This window comes from Cokeromyces recurvatus (genome assembly GCF_025118155.1).
Source record: "Cokeromyces recurvatus strain NRRL 2243 chromosome Unknown BX663scaffold_8, whole genome shotgun sequence".
In the NCBI taxonomy this organism is placed as follows: Eukaryota; Fungi; Mucoromycota; class Mucoromycetes; order Mucorales; family Mucoraceae; genus Cokeromyces; species Cokeromyces recurvatus.
This window is the reverse complement of record NW_026251394.1, coordinates 146,573-167,834: the sequence shown is the minus strand read 5'-3', so window position 1 is coordinate 167,834 and position 21,262 is coordinate 146,573. Positions and strand designations below refer to the sequence as shown.

The 21,262-nt window shown below is 28.6% G+C and overlaps 10 protein-coding genes and 1 non-coding gene across 11 annotated transcripts; 7 read left to right on the top strand and 4 right to left on the bottom strand.

Moving 5' to 3' along the window:
• The first annotated feature begins 201 nt into the window (after positions 1–201).
• Positions 202–2,012, top strand: BX663DRAFT_504261 (transmembrane amino acid transporter protein-domain-containing protein). The gene is made up of 5 exons (XM_051526893.1): positions 202–420; positions 487–630; positions 681–947; positions 1,007–1,338; positions 1,482–2,012. Exons 1-5 carry the CDS (start codon positions 230–232, stop codon positions 1,895–1,897), a joined length of 1,350 nt encoding a protein of 449 aa, XP_051384182.1. The 5' UTR covers positions 202–229; the 3' UTR covers positions 1,898–2,012.
• Positions 2,013–2,453: 441 nt separating this feature from the next.
• On the top strand, positions 2,454–3,610 carry BX663DRAFT_504244 (TB2/DP1, HVA22 family-domain-containing protein). The gene is made up of 3 exons (XM_051526892.1): positions 2,454–2,745; positions 2,822–2,885; positions 2,945–3,610. Exons 1-3 carry the CDS (start codon positions 2,564–2,566, stop codon positions 3,176–3,178), a joined length of 480 nt encoding a protein of 159 aa, XP_051384181.1. The 5' UTR covers positions 2,454–2,563; the 3' UTR covers positions 3,179–3,610.
• Positions 3,611–3,843: 233 nt separating this feature from the next.
• BX663DRAFT_504241 (uncharacterized protein) lies at positions 3,844–5,032 on the bottom strand. The gene has a single exon (XM_051526891.1). It carries the CDS (start codon positions 4,505–4,507, stop codon positions 4,295–4,297), a length of 213 nt encoding a protein of 70 aa, XP_051384180.1. The 5' UTR covers positions 4,508–5,032; the 3' UTR covers positions 3,844–4,294.
• A 440-nt stretch (positions 5,033–5,472) lies between these two features.
• Positions 5,473–5,875, top strand: BX663DRAFT_504240 (uncharacterized protein; the record flags this gene model as incomplete). Its single annotated transcript, XM_051526890.1, has 2 exons — positions 5,473–5,623; positions 5,724–5,875. Coding segments are annotated over 2 exons (209 nt in total), but the record flags the coding sequence as incomplete, so codon positions are not given.
• A 1,157-nt stretch (positions 5,876–7,032) lies between these two features.
• BX663DRAFT_419914 (Eisosome component PIL1/LSP1) lies at positions 7,033–7,545 on the bottom strand (the record flags this gene model as incomplete). Its single annotated transcript, XM_051522396.1, has 1 exon — positions 7,033–7,545. A coding segment is annotated over one exon (513 nt), but the record flags the coding sequence as incomplete, so codon positions are not given.
• Positions 7,546–7,600: 55 nt separating this feature from the next.
• Positions 7,601–8,041, bottom strand: BX663DRAFT_432177 (uncharacterized protein; the record flags this gene model as incomplete). The annotated part of the gene is made up of 2 exons (XM_051522910.1): positions 7,601–7,693; positions 7,793–8,041. The coding sequence occupies 2 exons, from the start codon at positions 8,039–8,041 to the stop codon at positions 7,601–7,603; spliced, it is 342 nt and encodes a 113-aa protein (XP_051384177.1).
• Positions 8,042–8,142: 101 nt separating this feature from the next.
• BX663DRAFT_535712 (uncharacterized protein) lies at positions 8,143–8,886 on the bottom strand (the record flags this gene model as incomplete). The annotated part of the gene is made up of 2 exons (XM_051530605.1): positions 8,515–8,886; positions 8,143–8,435 (listed from the first exon to the last, which is right to left on the bottom strand). Exons 1-2 carry the CDS (start codon positions 8,831–8,833, stop codon positions 8,143–8,145), a joined length of 612 nt encoding a protein of 203 aa, XP_051384176.1. The 5' UTR covers positions 8,834–8,886.
• Positions 8,887–9,611: 725 nt separating this feature from the next.
• On the top strand, positions 9,612–12,823 carry BX663DRAFT_504238 (Sec34-like family-domain-containing protein). Its single transcript, XM_051526889.1, has 12 exons — positions 9,612–9,738; positions 9,809–10,414; positions 10,497–10,871; positions 10,952–11,046; positions 11,098–11,234; positions 11,294–11,667; positions 11,725–11,814; positions 11,868–11,988; positions 12,039–12,247; positions 12,310–12,382; positions 12,442–12,569; positions 12,636–12,823. The coding sequence occupies exons 1-12, from the start codon at positions 9,622–9,624 to the stop codon at positions 12,780–12,782; spliced, it is 2,472 nt and encodes an 823-aa protein (XP_051384175.1). The 5' UTR covers positions 9,612–9,621; the 3' UTR covers positions 12,783–12,823.
• A 570-nt stretch (positions 12,824–13,393) lies between these two features.
• BX663DRAFT_451800 (uncharacterized protein) lies at positions 13,394–15,424 on the top strand. Its single transcript, XM_051523765.1, has 5 exons — positions 13,394–13,727; positions 13,793–13,976; positions 14,098–14,648; positions 14,755–14,882; positions 14,956–15,424. Exons 1-5 carry the CDS (start codon positions 13,479–13,481, stop codon positions 15,272–15,274), a joined length of 1,431 nt encoding a protein of 476 aa, XP_051384174.1. The 5' UTR covers positions 13,394–13,478; the 3' UTR covers positions 15,275–15,424.
• Positions 15,425–17,305: 1,881 nt separating this feature from the next.
• On the top strand, positions 17,306–17,388 carry BX663DRAFT_t64. Its single transcript has one exon. It is a non-coding gene; the product is annotated as a tRNA-Leu (tRNA).
• Positions 17,389–18,975: 1,587 nt separating this feature from the next.
• On the top strand, positions 18,976–21,139 carry BX663DRAFT_504230 (uncharacterized protein). The gene is made up of 4 exons (XM_051526888.1): positions 18,976–19,266; positions 19,513–19,581; positions 19,663–19,923; positions 19,992–21,139. The coding sequence occupies exons 1-4, from the start codon at positions 19,109–19,111 to the stop codon at positions 21,055–21,057; spliced, it is 1,554 nt and encodes a 517-aa protein (XP_051384173.1). The 5' UTR covers positions 18,976–19,108; the 3' UTR covers positions 21,058–21,139.
• The last annotated feature ends 123 nt before the right edge of the window (positions 21,140–21,262 follow it).

Here is a 21,262-nt window from a genome sequence, read left to right as displayed (position 1 = left end):
AAGCAAAGGCGGAGGAAAAGATTTCTATTACATGAATAAATATTGCATTTAAGGTACCTTATTTTATATGCTTAACTTTACTATTTAATAACAACAAAATTCTATAATAAACCAACACTATTTGTTGTTACTGTAAGATCAAATTATTATTATTATTATTATTTAAAAGAAGTACCTTTTCATTCAGTTCTTTTTTATTTCATTTTATTTTACCCTTCTATTCTATATAATGCGGTTTGCATCTGCTCCAGCTAAATTAGAAGATTATAAATTAAATTCACAGTTGTCAATTATAAAAGATGAATCTTTTATTAAAGTAGTTGACAAAAGAACAACATTAGATGAAAGTCAAAAGGATTCTAACTTACATGATGATGAAAAAAGAAATGTATCAAATACATCTACATTATCAAGTATTATGTAAATCATACAAGTATTTATTAAGGGGAAGGAGGAGGTGGGGTAAAGATGTTAATAGTTTTTAAGATGTGTCGTGGCAGGTACGGGAATATTAGCTATTGCACACGCAATGAGTCAATCAGGTTGGATAGGTATTTTATTTTTAATACTAAATGCATGTATGTCACAATTTACTGGAGTTCTTTTAATTCAATGTCTTTATACAAACAAGTAAGTCTTTATTAAGAGCGCAAGATGATGATGATTAATAGTAGTAGTAGAAATAATACACGATTTAGAGATTATGCAGACATTGGTCACATGGCATTTGGTAAACCAGGCAAATTGATTGGTTATATTTTCTCTCAGTCTTTTTTACTTTTAACTCCTACTGTCTATATGGTCATGGCGAGTGAAAACATTTCAATCCTTCTTTTACAAAATGGATTTATTTGGTTAAATCGAAAAGTATGTGTTTGGATAATTTCAATTATGATTGGTGTTCCTTTTGTACTTGTTAGAAATATGAAAGATGTTTCCTTTTTAAGGTATTTTTTTTTTTTCGTAGTAAAGATAGGCTTTAATAATGTATTGCTTTATGAGATAGTACATTTGCTTCAATGACTACAGTATGTTTATTACTGATTGTATGTGTTGTCGCTTTATCATCTGATTACCTGGAAAGAATTAATACAGTTCATCATGACATTGCTATAGCCAAGAATATCCCATTGGCTTTTAGTACATTTAGTTTTTCATATTTTGGACATGCAATCTATCCTCACCTTGAAGCATCCATGATAACACCCGAAAGATGGTCAAAGGTCCTTTTAGTATCTAACTGTGTAGTTAGTATTCTGTATTTTACAATGGCCTTTGTATGTTACCTTGTCTTTGGAAATGTAGTTCAATCCCCTATTTACAAGAGCCTACCCTTAGGTATGTATACACTTTATTATCAAGAGTCTACTATATATATATACACTTTATTATCAAGATTCCACTATATATATACACACACACACTTTATTATCAAGAGTCTACTCTATACATATTTACATGGATTGTCTTTTTATCAATAGGTTCTTCACAGAACATTGCTATGTTTGTTATTACAATTCATGTATTATTAGCTATCCCGTTTTATCTTTATATCTATACGATTAGAATTGAATTGTGGTTCAAGGATAAACAAATCAAAGATAGCAAATTGATACAAGTTGCTACTCGAATCAGTGTCATCTTATTATGTGCAATTATAGCCATGTGTATTCCCTATTTCTCTGATTTCATGGCAGTCGTAAGCACTATGCTATGCGATATACTTGCCTTTGTTCTACCTACTATATTCTGGATGAAATTAAATTGGGAAACAAGACAAGGAAGACTAGGTTTATTTTTGATATGTTCTATTATAGCCATCTTTGGCATTTTATGTACTTTATTTGGCACAATAGATGTCATTCAACAATTACTCACGCATGGTCATATTATATAATAAGTAACTTTTTATTTATTTATTTTTACTTTGATAGGTTTAAATGAAAAAAAAAATTTTTTTATGTGAATAAATGAATAAATAAAATAAAATAGCTGATAGATATATAAATGTATATATTCAATGATAAGGAAGAAGAACCTTTTTTTTTTTACTTTATTTATTTATTTGACATATATCAAAATGTCTTCTTCTTTAACACATGGTTTATTTCAAAGGACTCTTAAACAACAACAACAACAACAAAATTATGACAACACTTTGTTTCTTTTAAAAGTACTTGAACAAGTAAAATCAACTACTCAGCCATTAAATATGGATAATAGGATGCCTTCAAGATTAATAAATATTGAAAATAAAAAGATTACTGTGAATCAAAATCCTGCTATTGTATTGGATTCCTTATTACGTTCATCTGCTTCTCAAAGTAATGCTTCTAAACATAAACATTATGATACAATTATCGACAGCTTTTTTACTTGATATTATTAAAAATAAACACAATGAGTAGTATTACTGCATTAGTTCAGCTGATATTACTGGAATAACCAATGAATGATCTTTATTTTTTTTATTTATTTATTTTTTTTTTTTTTATTCTTTAATGAATAGCTGCATAATCATTTCATTTTCTTTCTCATCTATTATTATTCCAAGCAAGGAACGATGATTACTTCTGCCATTTACTTTTTTGTCAAATTAGGACTTTTGCAACTTTATCCTGCTTACATATGTTATAAAGCAATTAAAATAAATAATCAAGAAGAGTTTGGGTCTCTTTTAACTTTCTGGATTGTTTCTATTACCTTTCTTTCTATTGAATATTTTACAGATCTTTTTTTATTTTGGTAATACAAAACTAGTCTCATCTATTTGTAAGTTTAATTTACGTATATACATGTATATGTGTATAAAAAAAAAAAGGCTCCCATTTTATACAGAGATCAAACTGATTATTCTTCTATGGCTTATCCTACCTCAGACACAAGTAAACCTATTTTATTCTTTTCTTTACATGTATATTGAATTTTTTTCCCCTTTTTATAGGGAACCTCTGTTATCTATACAAACTATCTTGATCCATTTTTACATGCACATGAGGAATACATTGATACTATTTTAGTGGAAATTCAAACTAAATTAAAAGAAACAATTATACTCTATGGAAAGCAATTATTTAAAAGGATAAAGCAATTGATTATTGATAAAATACTGAATAACGTAAATCTTACAATGCATGTAATCATGAATACATGTTTTAATACATCTTTTTTGTTTTAGAATAATCAAATAAATAGTCTACAACAAGAACAGTTGACTACTACTGTGAGTGAACCGACTACAGCTACTGAAACAAGATATTACAACATTATAAATCCTTATAATCTGTTTTCTACTTTAATTGCAGCTACAACAAATACATTTCAGCAGCAGCAGCAGCAGCAGCAACAACAACAACAACCATTGACTAATACGAGTACTGTGAAAGAATTAGATCGTACAGAAAGTGAAGAATCTTTACAATCTTATGTTAATGTAAAAGATAATAGTAATGCTCTATTGTCTAATTCACCTCAACAAATTAAACAAGAAGTTACTTGGGGTGCCTATCTGAATAGTTGGATCATAAGAAAACCAGCAATCACGGATGAAAAAGAGCAAACCAAGAAACAAGAATAAATAAACATGTATCCATGAATACTTGATTTTTTATTCTTTTTTTTTTTTTTTTTTTTTTAGTAATGATTGTTAATTTTTGTCTAGTTGAATGTATTAAAATAAAAATTGCTTAAAATATATATTTATAAAAATGTCTTTTAAACGATTTATAAACTATTTAAATGAAACAATTCTATTTTTTTTTTTTCCAGGTATCCACCAGTAAAAAAAAAAAAAAAAAAAAAAAAAAAAAAAAACGTAAAATAAAGAAAATCATGTACATTACAATGATGCTAATTCTAAGAGAATGTAATTATTCTTTTGTATTATATACATCTTCCCCTGACTTGGCGGTTCATAGTCCTCTTGATCTATGATATCATTCAATCTGTTTAAACTAAAGAAGACCGACCTTTTGGATTACACACACAGTTATTCACTTGTTTTATTTATGCATTTCATCCAACGTATACATGTACAACAGCGCACCTCTCTTTTTTTATACATCTAAAGTACGTTCTCTACTATTTTGAGTAATAGAAATCAAGTAGGCACATGAGTTTGTATACCATGTCTTAATACAGAATATCATGTTGCTGCAGTTTGTAATATGATGTCTTAACACAGAAGAAAATCATTTATAGCTACTTTTCCCGTGATTATTGTCATGAGTTGAAGATAGACCGTAATTGAGTAACCATCACTTTTCACTCAGAACAAAAAACACACTTTTTCCTTCTATGAAGTACAATCAATACTAAAATGCTTTGTGTTCTTTAATGTACACAATCCTTTCTTTTTTTCGTTCTTCTCCCTTCTTTCAGTTCGCTCTTGTCTTGTGTCTATAAGATAACATACTTTATAAATCACAAATAAAATACTACAGTCACTTTGTCCTGTATTTATGAATACAAAAAAAAAAAAGGGACTTATTCTTAGAAGTGAGCCCATGTCACATCTATATTTCAAATGTATGCAATTTTAGATAATACGTATTCTTTTGTATATAAATAACTTTAACCCCGTAGGTTGATAATCTTCAATAAATACGGTTTATGGTTATAGCTTTTATTTTATTCAAGTAAGTTTATTGGGGGGGTATAAAGTCAATAAGAGTAAAAGGACATTCATTGAATGTGTATCATTTCGTAATCTATATCGTTATTTAAGGTTGAAATTTGTATGTTGAAGCCTACTATCAAAATATAGGCAATTATAGAATATTTTAGTGATTATCCATGATATTATACTTGGTTTAATATAATAGTTATATAAAAATAAAAGCTCATAGTGAATATCCGAACTATACACGTAAGAACATTAGAAAATATCTTATCATAAAGATACAGTATCAATCAATTTTCTATGTGTTAAATCTATTCACAAGTTTTTTTTAATCGAAAATGATTAAAAATAAGATAAAGTATTCAAATTAAAGTCGAATAATGTTCATATAATTCTTGTACGGTAATATCCCTATAAATGAATCCTATAGAAAAGGGGAAAAAAACGTGAAAGTAAAAAGCCATTTGATTTCTGCAAATGCACTGTGGATATGCGGTCAATAAAATTTTAGATTCTCAAAATGTGGCTTAATTTTTTTTTTTTTTTTTCTTAAGCTAACGATAATTTAATAAAATTAAGTAGTAGACTCTTTTATAGTGGTGCAATGTTTATAATTTAAATAGCAGTTTGTATAATGCGTAATTAATAGATCAGGTAATGAAATGTTACTAATTACATAATGTAATAAACGCCAAATAGTAACAGCAAATTAAGTATATCTTCTACACCTTTGTGTAAATATAATTATAAACTATTATTCCGGGACTCTATTATTGTACAACAATATCAGTTGATATAGATAAAAAAAAAAAAAAAAAAACGGGCTATTCTCTACAATAAAAGGAGAATATACATGATTGATTGTTCATATTACATCATTGCTACAATGTTAACATATACTATATTTTTTTTTCAAGTCATTAAAGAAGTAATAAGAAAGTGTATAGAGGTAGTAAAGAAGAAGAAAAAGAAGAACGAGCACGGTTATTTGTTTATTTGTTTGTATGTTTGGTATATCTATGTGTTTAATCAGATGCTTTTTTTTTTTTTTTTTTTTACACATCACCAGTTTATATTTATATAGTTTAAATTAAAATAATAGTGGGTACCTTTATACAACTCCCATGATATACTTTGTATTCCCTACTACTAGTGTATAATACTCCTTAACAGTAATAAACGAATATTTGTATATATATATGCATATATAATATACAATTTTTTTTTTAACTTTTACCTTTCTTTTTTCTTTCTTTCTTTCTCTTTCTCTCTTATATTTTTTATTCAATATGTCGTCTGCTATCATTAATACTGCAGCACCATCATCTCTACTGATGAAAAATAGTAGCGCTTCTTGTGCCAATAAAAAGTACTCTTATAAATCTTGTCCAATGTGCTCTGAACGTTTGCTGGTTCGAATTCACGGTGCATTTGTACATAAATGGATAAATTTACATTTTGCAACAAGACATCATGAATGGATGCATGTCGTAGTGAACCTTCATTAAGCACATACATATACATATATAGCAACAAAACAAAACAGAACAGAACAAAACAAAAATCATCCTATTATATACTCATCTTGTAAATACATTTATACCTTGTATAAAAATATAAATATATACATATATATATATAAAAAGAGAAAAAAGAAATAAAGAAAAATAAAGATATAAAGACCTCCTCCTTCCTCTCCCATTTGTGTATTTTTATTTAAACGTAAATAAATGTATTCATTATTGATCTTGGTTTTCTTGTATTTTTTCTTCATAACTATTGGGTGATTGAACTTGTTGAGATAAAGAATGTTGGTGTAGATTATTTTGTGAATTTTGAGGATGCTGCTGCTGCTGCTGCTGCTCTTGTTGTTTGTAATAGTGTGCTAGATGTTCTTTTTCATTTTCGGCATTGGCATGATGATAAGTAGCTGGGATACGAAAGCCACCTGCATCAACTCGTGTGGGTGGTCCATGTTGATGATGCTGAACAAATTCAGCATAAGGACGATAGTGATGGTATTGTTGATGTTGATTCACTTGATGATAAAGTTGTTGATAATTCACAGAAGAATGACTACCGAGTGAATCTTGATGATGAGGTAATAAGGGTCGATGCATGGGTATAGGAGAATCTGTCAAGGACGTTAAATCTGAAGGGTGTGTCCCTTGATGAGATAACATATCCATGTATGAGTATCGTGATGGTTGTGGTGGTGCTGATGGTGATGATGGTGATGATGATGATGATGAGGCATCATAAGCAGGAGGAGGTACATCATACAAATCAATTTTAGCAAAATCGATTTCTATTTCTGTATCTGTTTTCAAGTCTCCAGTAGTAGTAGTAGTTTGTGATGAAATATCAGCTGTAGTATTTTTTTGATATGAGGGCTTCCTAGGTGGTAACTGAGGTGGCTGTATGGCTAGTTCAGAAGATATACTTGTTAAAGAAGAGGATGTTAATTTATAATTAGCTAACGTAGGTCGTTCATCTCCAGCCATAGGCTCCCATTCCTTTAGGGCTTTAATAGCATCTTCAAAAATCTTTTGAGCTTCTGTGCTTTTCTCATAAGGCATTCGTATTTCAGTTGTGGTGGCTTTAGTCTCTATCAGGTCTGTTAAATATTTGCCAAAGCCAGCAAGAAGAGATATTTTGTGTCCATATTCATGCATAGCATTAAATCTCAAGTAAAATGCTTCTTTTAAAGCAAATCGTTTAAAGTCAGCAAGATCCATTTCACTCTCCTGCGTCTCTTTTAATAAGGTATTGAGCTCTTTTTCAAACTCCATTATACGAGGTGATTTAGGGCTTGTCTTAACGAGATTATCAATACGAGACTGTAACGTACGTTTCTTTTCTCGTTGACCTGATAGTTTCTCTTCTCGTTCTCGAATAGACTTTATAGCATGACGATATTGCTTGTATTTAGCTTAAAATGTATGTATTTTAGTTGTTGTTTTTTTTTTCCTACAATTCCTATCCCCTCCATTTTTTTTTCCTACCTGCAAATTCTTGTTCAATTTCGATTTGTTTATCTAATAAATAGCATAGCTTATTTCCCACAATATCCTAAAATAGATGGTAAATATTGGTTTATGTATTGTATGTATATAAAGCTGTATCTGTGTTTATATATATGTATATAAATATGTATATATTTGTATATACTTCTAAATCTTGTGCATTTTCGGACTTTTCTTCAGCAGCTTCTTCTTTTATCCAATCTTTTAAGGCTTTCACTGTTTCAGAACGTTCATATGCTACTGTCTTCATGGAAGCCAAATCATAACGTTCTTGAGAAATCCAAGTTGATAAAGCTTTTGTATCTTGCTTTTGTAGAGGATTCTTTTTTGCAATCTGTGAATGAACATCTGCTTTAAATTTCCCAATTGAATATTGTAAATCTTTAAAATTCATATTAAGAGAGAGAAAGAGAGAGAAAGAGAGAGAGAAAAAAAAAGAAAAAGAAAAAGAAAGGATTTTATTTTTATAAACCACACACAAAAAATAGTAGAGAATTATTTTTTTGAATCTGAAGTTACACTGGGCCCATCAGTTGATCTAATAAAATTATATCTGGTATATGGAATAGTGGAATAAAGTGTACCCATATTGACATCAACATAAGGAGGGCCTGCAGTCTGATATTTTTGATAAGGATTTTGAATAATCATAAAAGGTACGGACTCATAAACGCAATGGAGTGGAGTACCTGGATAGTTTACCATGATACGGTAATGGTATAAGCCTGTAATATCTTTAATATTAAGAGGGAAAGCGACTGAACCAGTATTTTCAAAGTTATAGAGAGCTATAAAAAAAAAGAAAAGAAAAGGATAGAATTGGTATATATTTATATATTATATTTGTTGCAAATAATAATTACTTACTAATATTTTCACCAATAATATATTGATTGTGTTGAGTGGCATTTAAGATACGAATACGAGTAATAATATCAGGTGTAGGATTAAGATCTTCATCCACAGACCAGTGAAGTTGTTGTAAAGAACCTCCTTCAAAAGCTAAACCAGGGTATGTAGGATATTCAATACGAAAACCTTTACAATAGTCAGGATTGACACGAGGTGGATTATAGCCAAACATCATAAGCGCCTCTCCTTCTTCAGCACGACGGTCCATTTGAATAGCTGAAGCTGAGACAAGACTCAGGAACAGAGTCAAAAGAATACAATAAATAGATTTCATTTTATTAGTTGAATGGATATATATATATATGTTTATATATATTTATATGTGTGTGTATATGTATAAGCAATAAACAACAAAAAAAGGACAAGAGATCAGCTTTTACATGTCTTATTTATATCAGATTCGATTTAAATTACGACTAATGATCTGTTAATTCTTATGTTTATTTTTAAAAAGAAGCTTTTTTTTTTCTTTAACTTAGTAAAATATACCTTATTCTTATGACATCGAAGATATTTTCATTATATGTTAAGCTACTTTTTATTTTTATTAGTAGAGAATATATATTTGCAAACAATTATCTATATTCTGTCTTTAGACACTCTTCTTTCTTCTTTCCTTTTTGTCAATACACATTCCTAAAAACAAATAGAATAATCTTATTTTATTTATCCATGATTAAAACTTATTTCCTGATTTTATATCTAAAGAGGTGCAGTTTCATGTAATAACAATCTATATCAGCTTTCGTCTTTTTGCTTTTTTTTTTTGAAATAGTTGAGCGTTTCCTTTCATTATTTTAAATGTATATCAGCTATTACACTAATGTATATATTCACCTGTTAAATGCATCTTTGTTATTGGTTTACATTCTTTTGCATAATATCATACGGTAGAAAGTAAATGGCCCTGAAATAAGTAGCATTCACAAGAAATATACATGTATTTTCCAAAAAAAGAAATTTATCTGCTCTTTAAAACTATTATTTTTTGACCGAAAAAAAAAAAAAAAAAAAAAAAAAAAAAAAAAAAAGGGAATACTTTTTAAAATAATGACAAAAGGGATGCGTGGAACACTATTAGAGGAATGGGAAGAAAAAACAAAATTAACAGAGAAAGAACAACAAAGTATATATGATTTACAAGAAGCTTGTACAGAATTACCATTACCTTCTAATTGGGTACAACTACTACTACTTTTTTTTATTATTATTATTATTTATTTTATTCATTGTTAATTGGTTTTATTAGTATTTAAGTGATAAATTATCTAGTTCACCCTATGCAACATCTTCAGGAGCATTGACACCTGTTCCTTTTACAGCATCACCACCTAATCCACATCTTTTATCTACACAACTTTTATCACGCACCTTATCCAGTACTAGTCTTGTCGAATTCCGTCAACAAGTAGCGCAGACGATTAATGCACCAAAACCTATCGAGACCCTTCAAGAATTCTTTGACTGGTTTGCAATGATTGAAAATGAAATGCAGAAAGGTCAAGAAGATGTATACCGTAATCATCTATCTATTGTCAGGATCTACAAGGAAAGTACAGAAGCCCTTTTAAAGAGTCTTGAGGAAACAAACGGGCTATTTGATGAACTCGAGCACCATTATTCATTTGTAGAGATGAGAACAAGGTTAGTTCAAACAGCCTGTGAGAGCTTGCTGGAAGATCAAGACCGCTTGACAGAATTGGCAGACGAACTTCGGGAACGACTATCGTATTTTAATGAGTTGGAACCGATAGCCAAGTTGCTTAATTCCCCAGGAGAGGATATCTGTTTAGATAAACAATTTACACCCATGTTAGGAAAATTAGACGAATGTATAGAATATATGAAGAAGCATGTAATTTGTCTTTTTTTTTTTTTCTTTCTTTCTTTTTTTTTTTTTTTGAAAAAAAAAAATAACCTTTTATTTTATTTTGTAGCAAGACTATCGTGATTCAGAACTGTATTTGATGCGATTTCGTCAATGTTTAACACGTGGAATTTCATTAATTAAAATGTATGTTGTATCGACCATCAAAAAATTAGGATATGATGTATATAAGCAAGCCAATGCAAAAGATAATCTAGGAAATAAACAAGCTACAATGTATTATGTGAAATTCAGGACAATTGCTTTTACAATTAAATCATTGACAGCTGAAGTTGAAAAACGATGTTTAAATAATAAAGAATACCAAGCTTTATATGAAGATATGGTATATGCTTATGTTCAGACAAGACAACAGCTTTTAAGCCCCTTGATTTCTAAAAAAATTCAACAATTAGGCCCAAATGATGGAGATATATTAGAGCTTGTAAGAAGAAGAAGAAGAAGAGAGAGAGAGAGAGAGATGAGATGAAAAAAAAAAAAGAACTAATTTCTAAATATGACTAGGCAAAAAATGGATGTGCCTACATGATGAGTCTTTGTTCAGATGAATACAACTTGTTTTATAATTTCTTTCAAAAAACAGGAGAAAAAGATTTATAGTAAATATAAACATTAGTATTTCACTCATTACTTACATTTTTTTTTTTTAGTAAATATTTGGATTTATTAACAAGCTATCTTTATGATTATCTTCGTCCAAGAATTATACATGAAAATGATATATCGACTTTATCAGAACTTTGTAACTTATTCTTAATGTATGTTATGCAGGATGAAAATGATTTTGGTAAAGTGATTATCAAGATAATATAAACCAAATAGATTGACTTGAATTATAATTAATAGCTATTGGAGTGACAGAAGATAAGGATGAAGTTAAATTTGGTCATTTAATACAGAATATATTAGAAGATGCTCAAGCTCGACTCGTATTTAGAGCACAAATGTTTATTTATAATGATATTCAAAATTATCAGGCAAAACCAGAAGATTTTGAAATGAGTCAAAATAATGCTACTCATTTACAAGGTAATGATAAGAAAAAATCTTCAGTTGTATTGGATACGAATGCAGCAGCATTATTAGAAGTAACAGCAGAAGAAGACTCAGTATCGATTCGGTCTTCTATAACAGACAATAATGAGGATATAGTAAGAGGAGGGTATCCTACATTACAAAAGACACTATGGGTTTTATCAAAACTATATCGATGTATTCAAGTAAATTAAAGTTCATACTATTTTGATTACATGATATACTCAATTTATATATATTAGACGAGCGTATTTCAAGATTTGGCACAAGAAGCTGTATCTCTTTGTAATACATCACTTCAAAAAGCAAGTGATACTCTTTCAACTCTTAAGGTAATCTTTCATATAAATATAGAGAAACTATCTGCTTAGTATTATTCTATTAGTCTGTACTTGATGGTCAATTATTTTTGATAAAGAACCTACTAGTGTTAAAAGAACAACTTGCTCCATTTGAAGCTAGTTTAGTTCATGCAGGAAAAGCTCTTGATTTCTCTCATGTCACAAGTAATATATATTTGAGTAATATTAGTAGATAAAACTAATCCTTATAATAGATTCATTCTCATCATTTCAACAGCAAAGGGCACTTTTATTTAACCCAAATGCATTAATAGGATTAGCACAACGTGGTATGCCTCGTGTTGTTGAAATCAATGTAGATTCAAGACGAGAAATTGATTTACAAATCAAAAGAGTATGTGAAGCATTCATTCATAACTGCGTCAGTAGTTGTGTTGAACCACTTACTACATTCCTTATCAAGGTAATAAATATGAATAACCTAATTTTAGGCTATACAATGAAAGTTAACTCAATATCTTAAAGTTGTCTACCATTTTACCACCAGAAGCTTTACCTACATCTTTAGTTGACTCATCTACACAGCAGCTAAAAGGCAGTAAGTAAAATAAGTAATTTAATTGAAGAAAGAAAATCTTATTATAATATATATATTAGAAGAAGTACAAGAATCGGTACAACAATTTATGGAAGCAACTGAAGAACGCATGAAGTATATGACTAGAAAACTAAGAGAATATATTAACGATGAAAAAATGGAGCATATTTTAATAAAGCCAGTACAAGTAAGTTGAACTTTTTTTTTTAACAAGTGAGAATAAAAAGTTGAAATAAAATAATATCTTCTATAGACAAACATTATCGAACAATATAAATCGTTTTTAATTAGAATCGAAATTGAACTGAAAGAAGGAGGAAGGATAGAAAAGATGGAGGAAAAGCCAATGTCACCTGAATCAATGGTTGTTTGGATTACAACAGTTATCAAAGATCAATAAATAATATACCAAGATTTAAACTAAAAAAAAAAAAAAAAAAAAAAAAAAAAAAAAAAAAAAAAAAAAAAAAAGAGTAACACTTCTCATCTCCTTTTTTTTTCCACATGATGCCGTTAATTACTCCATTTTCATTACATTTAATGATATTCGTTTATCTTTGCTGCAATAGACAGCTTTTTACCCTCTTTATGTCTCCCTTTTGTGGTTCGCTTTAGAATGATTTATATTAATTAAGCGTGACCCGTGGAATTTTACCAAGTTATCGCATATACATTTTATGAGTTATAATTATTGTGTTATATATACGGCGCAAATTATGTAGTGAATAAAGAAAAATAAAAATAATAATAAGCCAGTACTTAATGAATAAGATATTTGTATATCTTTACACATTTCAAAAAAAAAAAAAAAAAAAAAATAAAAAATAAAAAATAAAAAATAAAAAAAAAATAAAAAAAAAAAACGCATGTTTACATAAATGACCATTTTGAAGTTTTCGGGATATGTATATACAAGGTATATTATTATATTTGTGTAAATGCAGACTATAATTGATCCCTTACTCCCTTTATAAAAAAAAATCCTTTTTTTTCTTTTCTTTTTTTTTTTTTTTTTTTTTGTAGAAAGGTGATCATGTCATGATTTAGCTGTGCATAACATCATATATTTATATATTTTATAAAATTATTTATATGTATGTATTTTTCATCTATTTCTTTTTTTATTGATATGATATTGGAACCACCTATATATAGCAATAAATTTATAATTTATACCTTATTACTGTCGACTATAGTAACTAGTACACTTGCACAGCATCATGAACAAGAACAAGAAAAAGAGCATGCTAATGATCCTAAATCATTAGAGTTTTGGGGACAAATTATTGCTATTGTGTGTTTAATCACCTTGAGTGGTGTTGTAGCGGGCCTTACATTGGGTTTGGTATTATTATTCAAAGCACTTTTTTTTTTTAATTATTATTATATGTTATTTACCTATCTAAATAGATGTCATTGGATACGACAAATCTATCTATTTTAGAGATTGCGGGAACAGCTCAGCAACAACACTATGCCTCTCGAATCATTCCTATTCGTAAAAATGGACATATTCTTTTATCTACTCTACTATTAACAAATACCGTTTTGAATGAAACACTTCCTATTTTATTTGATGGTATCTTTAGTAAAGGTAAAATAAAATAAATAAATAAAAAGAGAGAGAGAGAGAGAGAGAGAGTAAAAAAGAAGAAAATAGGGATTAAAGGGGAATTTTTAAGGAGATATATATTAAATTGATTCATTTCATAAAGGATTTATATCAATCATTCTATCGACTGCACTTCTCGTTCTTTTCTCTGAGATTATTCCACAAGCAGTATTTTCAAAGCATGGTTTAGCAATAGGTGCTTTCTTAGCAATGCCTGTACGTTTCCTTATTGCTATTTGGTTTATTATTGCTTGGCCTATAGCCAAATTTTTAGACTACGTGTTGGGTAAACATACAGGATTTTCTTATAATGCAACAGGTATATATCCATCTATATCTATAGAATGTCTCCCTATATTTATTTATAAAATATATTTAGAGTTGAGAGCCCTGATCAGTCTTCACGATAAATCAAAGCATGAACGTGGTAGCCTGACACATGAGACCTCAATCCTTGTACAAAACGCATTATACATGCAAGATACATATGCTTATCAAATGGCAAAGCCCCTAAAAAATATGCTATCATTACCCATAGGCGCTTATATCAATTCTTCCATCGTATTAGAATACATAGAAGATCATTTTACCCATATCTTAGTTTATGATGAAACAAAAAATGAAAATGAAATTTTAGGTGTTCTAGAATTAAAGGTATAATAGTATGATTAAATGAAAAAAAAAAAAAAAAAAAAAAAAAAAAAAAAAAGAAAGAAAGAAAGAAAGAATAATAGAGAATTAAAACTACGTTTATTTGTAGACGTTGGTTGGATTAGAAAGTAGCGAGTATATGAACCCTGTTGGTAAAATGAGATTAAATCCATGTATCAAAGCTTCTTCAGACACTTCAATAATAGAATTATTGACTCAACTACTAAGCAAAGACAAGTAAAAAATATAACTATTATAAAAGTATATACATATATATAATGACATTTTATTAATAATATATGTTGAATAGTGAGGCACAAATAGCCTTTATTTATCATTCAGAGATTAAACAAGATGAAAAACCGTTGCTACATACTGTCTCTCTTCCTTCCGTTAAAAGTCATGAATCAAATCGTATCTCCTGTTTTATTAAAAGAATGTTCAGTGGCACATGCCATCCGTGTCAATCTGCAGAAGAAACCGAAAAAAAAACGATCGATTCGGCCGAACAAGGAACAAATGATAGCACCATTGATGCAGGACTCGAGCCAGGCTTATTAGGCATAATCACTATAACGGAGGTTTTAAATCAGTTAACTCGTGGCCATCAATTTAGAGAGATAGAATAATTATATATAATTGTATATAATATATTACCTGATTTAAAATAAAATAATAAAGGTATATATTTGAGATTCCACATACATATAAATAAGTAAAAAAATATAAAGTAAATATATGTATTCATGACATGCTATTCTTGAGATAGTATAAGAAAGATATGACTATTTTTTTTTCTTTTCATGTTATTTTATTGTTTGTTATTAAAGTATAAAATATCATATTTAATTAAGATAACAAGTTAGAAGCCAAATATCCTTTGATTTTAACTTTTATGAATTATACAACATGACAAAAAAAAAAGTATAACTTCATTGTGTTATGTTTGAAGCCGTCTATGTAACTAAGTTGATAGAAATAAACTATCAAATATTAAATAATAAAGAGGTTATTCAGATAAAATTAGTGTATTGTACTTTACAGCATAATATTCATTCTACACTCAGTTTTAATAATAGTCATTTTTAGGATATTCGAGCATTAATAATAAGTATGAACATCATATTATGTAATAATATCTCAGAGGATGGTAATAATAATAGTGGCACATAAATAATTGGTATTATTGCTATAGCTGGAATATTCACTATGAATTAATATTGACGCATTGCTTACTCCAAAGATAATAACTGATTATATTTCTGGTAACAGCGACAGCTCAGAAAGAATAAAAATATATTTTATTGCATACTAAATTATCCAGAGACAGTATTCTTACATGATCCTTTATTACGCCAGTATTTGTTTGTCCAAATCATAGTTCTATTAATATCACTTACCTACCTTGTAAAAACATATAAATAGCTCTTGTCATTTTTCCATCTTATTTTTTCCTGAACAGTTTTTTGTATTATTTTTCTTGAATAATCTATACAGAGTTTTCATAGTCTTGTGTTTTGTTTCATTCTCTTTCTTTATCTTTCTGTCAATTAAAGCACACTATATAAAGAAAAGGCTCTCTTCTTCTTCTTCTTCTTTTTTTTTTTTGGCTTAAAAGATTTTGTAAAGTGTTTCTAAAAATGAAGAATATTAAAATATTTCAGCATAATGTAGCTTTAATAAAAGTTAAAAAATAAATGAGTGTATTAATATTGACTGTAAAGTATGATAATTGTCCTATTGTTTTTAATTCAAATATAAACATTTTTTTCACAATTCATTATCAAAATAAAAAATAAAAGATAATAAAATAAAAGAATTAAAGATTAAAGATTACTTTGTGTCTACACAACTACTTGTATTTATGCTAATGAATCCTGAATTAAAGAAAAAGAAAAATAACTATAAAAAAGATAAATCATAGAACAGTGTTAGTATCCAAATATACATTGTGTTGATTCAAGAGACTGATCTATGGATTATCTGTTTGGTGTTGTAATTATATAATGACATGATTGAGATTTTAAATAAAAACTATACTGTTTGATCTGAGTATAGGTTCTTGATACCTTTTACATTTTTATTTTACTGGATCAAAGACGACCTGGATCCTTTATCAAGGTTATAAAAATAAATATTTAGAAATAATACGATGTCTTATAGTTAACACGTCTAGATGAATCGATATCAATAAGTTTTATATTACTTACAAGATGCTATATACAGTATAAGATGATGTCTTATTCTATGCTCATGTTTACGGTTTATCCTGTATTATATAACTTATCTTTTATAATATTGCTTATGCCTATATCCAGAGTTTGTTCTATAACAGTTACAACCGAGACTTGTATAACAATAGGGAAGAATATCTTGTTATAAAATAAATTTTAAATTGCTCTTCAATTTCTTTTCTATTCTTTTTTTTTTCAACCAGTTGACATTCATAGCCAACACTATTCGTTGTAATAATTTACAAGAACAAACTTAATGTCAAAATTATAACTCAAGGTAAAGGCCTCTTTTATTTCAAGAAAAATATAAAAAAAATCGTTAAATTTAAAAAACAGACAGATAGACCAATTCAATTGGTTGCGTCACGTGACTTATTTAAAGTTTTAAACCTATATATTTGATATAATAAAGTTCAAAAAACAAGTGGAGAGATGGCCGAGTTGGTCTAAGGCGTCACGTTAAGGTCGTGATCTCTTCGGAGGCGTGGGTTCAAATCCCACTCTCTTCACATTTTTTATTATCCTTTTGAAGGATAATGTTGTATTCACTTATATTATTGGTCTTTTTTTTTTGTTTTTTTTTTTTTTTATCTCCATATTATTTTTGAAGAAAAAAGAAGGACGATATTATTGATTCTTGTGTGTAACGACAACCATTATATCTTTTTTTTTGAAGTACAATGATAAAGTATAAATATCTGTTTGTTTCTAAAATAATAACTAAAGTCAATAATCTCATCAAACTATAACTATGATAGGCCGGAAAAAAGAAAAGAAGTCTATAATCTGAAATTATTATAAAGGAAATATTACTTTTTATTATAAAAATTGTAGCAGCAAAATAAAATAAAACATGGAATTTAAGTAATAGCAATAATATATATTATTAACTTCGCTATAATAATGTAGATTATGTATAACAACAATAATATATAATATCTATAATTGTAGGAAAATAAAATAAGAAAAGATATACTACTACATATTTATTCAATAAAAATGATAAGAGTAGTAATAAAGCTCACATGAAAAGAAAAAATTAGTTTATAGTTGCTCTACTACACTGCTAAAAGTATTATGTGTGTGTAAATCATGATATATGATACTGTTTTTATAATTTATTTCCTTTTCACGCGTATCAATAATAAAAAATTAAATTTTCAGGGGAAATTTTTTTTTCTCGGACCTAGATATAAGAAATCACCGCGCAAATATATTCTTTATAAAAGAGGGTAATTAGTCTTTTTTATTCTCAAGTTTTCACTCTTTCATTTTACAATAATAAAAGCAATAATTCTTATAAGATTATTTGCAAAGAAAAAAAAAAGAAGGTAAGTATTCTATGAATCAAGTTGTTCAAAGTAATAAATATTTTTAGTAATTATATTGAACAGAAAAGGTCATAATTGTAATACATAAAATGCTCGGAGAACTCTTTTATGGAATATAAGAATCTGTGACTATTAGAAATAAATTATAAATGTGTATATGTATAAATAAATACATATACTAGTAATAATGACAGCAACGTAGTGTATTATTAATGATAGTAGTTAAGGAGCTCAAAAAGAAATAGTTACTATCTTGTCTAATAATAATAACAATAATTAAGTTCCGAGACCCATAATAAAATATAAGTGTGACAGAGCCTTTTTCTCTTTTCTCTTCTAATTTAAGTATTTCATGTACACATTTTCATTACTTTTTTCATATTGTCATTCTTAAGTGCACGTACATCATTTATCATTGAAATATAACTATTTATTATGACTCTAATTCATGCATGGTTGCAGTATTTTTTTTTATCTTTATGTTTCACTATATAAAAAATGCAGATCCTTCATTATTAAATGTAGTAGTATTATTATAGCACATATAAACACATTTAATTTATAATCTGAGAATCTATTTTAAAATAATTGTCTGCTTTTTTTTTTGTTTTTTTTTAAAACGCTTTTCTATTCTTATTACAGTTTAATGCCCCTCAACTTTATTATCGCTTAATAATTTAGTTCCCCGATTTATTTTAAAGTTTTTTTTTTTTTTTTTTTTTTTTTTTTTTTTTTTTGGCTTATATAGATCCCCCTCCCCCTCCCCTTAGATCCAAAAAGAAACTAAAAAAAAAAAAGTTAAATTTTTATTCTTTCTTCTTCTTCTTCTTCCTTTGCATCAAGATAAAAAAATTTACTTCTTTTATTTATATATAAAATATACCTTGTATTAATTAAAATGAATTCAGCTCATAACACAAAGAATTGGCATCATCAACAAACTTTACATAATTCAAGTAGTCCTGTATCTCAGTCTTCTCAAATACAACATTATCCACCTATGATGGAACATCATTATAATTCTAATTTTCATCAGGGTCCTTTACATTCACCTGTGTAAGTTTTTTTTTTTTTTTTTTTTTTTTTTTTTTTTTGTATTATCTGTCATATTTGTATATTTTACAATGAGGGCGTGTGTATATGTGAGAGAGGGGAAGGGGGGAAAAGCAGGAGGAGATGAAAATACATATCATAGTGCAACATTACACCTTTTCTTGTGGTTATGATGAAAATAGACTGGTTTTAACCTGGTTTTATTATATGTGATAATTCGAATCAAACTAACTTGTATTCTCTTTATAGACACCAACTTCCGCCTACAACACATTTTTTACCTTCTGGAAAACCTGAATCAGATCCACGACTACCTGGGTAATAACAACAATTTTTTTTTTTTTTTTTTTTTTTTTTTTTTTTTTTGTTGATACTAATTTATATATATTGTTAATATAGAATGATGGCTATTTCTCAGCCTGGAACACCTCGTCCGAATATGAATCAACAAGAAAGACCTATATCACCACCACCACCACAACAAAAGAAATTAAATACAAGTACAAGTTTTACATCCACTTCATTCCCTTCAAACCCTTATCCTCATCAATTACTTGGACGTAAACGTGGCAGAAGTGAATTATTTTCAAATGAACTTGGTCCTTTTTTTAGTTCTACAAAACCTATTGACAACTTGTATGCACTAGATAGATCTACATTGTAAATATAGACATACATACATTTGTTTATATTATATTATATTAAAAATATGCTCATTCCCTTATTAGACTAACAGTTCGAATTCAAGCTAAAATGGATCGAGGTTTCTTTTTAGCTGATAATGATTGGACATGTTACCGTCGCAACTATTTTCAAGTGAGTAGTGCATTTTCTATTCATGGACTAAATACAACTTATTATACTCCCGAACATGACTATCCGTGTCTTGTTCAAGTTGACAACTCATTTTATCCAGTTCGCCAATTTTCTATGTGTATCTCGACCCGTATTTCAAACAGCGATAAATCCATTGAACTCGTTCAACATACACCAAAGCGTGATAAGGGTCCTCAAACAACTCCATTACCTAAACCCGTTATGCCTGGAGGTAACCTTAGTATGACTGCTATGGGGGGTACAACTTCACAATCTATTGTCACATTTGAACGTATTCAATTCAAGACAGCCACAGCTAATAATGGTAAAAGAAGAGCCGCTCAACAATATTATGTCTGTTTAGTTGATCTCTTTGCAGATATTGTAACTATAGATGGTTCCTTTAAATCTATCAAGGTCGCCACTTGTCAATCTGCTCCTCTTGTTGTACGTGGTCGAAGTCCTGGTCATTACTCTGATAATCAACAGGAAAGATACGAACACAGTATCGCTTTAGCTGCTGTAGCAGCTGCTACTAATTTATCTTCACCTGAGGAAAGATATTTTCCAAGACCACCTATGACTCCACCTGCTGCCATGCCACCACAAGCTGCAGCTGCTGCCGCTGCCGCTGCTGCTTCTGCTGATTATTCTCCTTATCCATACCCTACATATCCTTATGGCTTTCATCATGGAATTATTGGCCCTCCTCCTACACCTGGTGGTGGTAGTGCTCTATCTTCTAATTTTATGGTACCTAGTATGACAAACGCAGCTTCGTCTTCCTCTGAAACATCATCTCCTGATATTTATCATAGTAGTGAATCTAATCCTAAATTAAGTTATGCTTCTTTAGATCAACAACATGTATGGCAACGTGGACGTATGGGTCAACAACAACCATTATCATCACCTATGCCCTATAATCAACATTCAGCGCCATCTACACCTTATGAAGAGCGGAAATATAACATGTAAAATAAAATAAAATAAAATAAACAACAACAACAACAACTTATAAAATACTGATTATAAAGAAGAAAATGTGTATACATTATTATTATATATCCATTCTCACCTTATTTATTTATTTATTTAACATAATAAACTTTTACGTATCTTTTCTTTTCTTTTTTTTTATCATTTGCATGTACGGTCGTAATACATAAGTTTCACTAAAGCT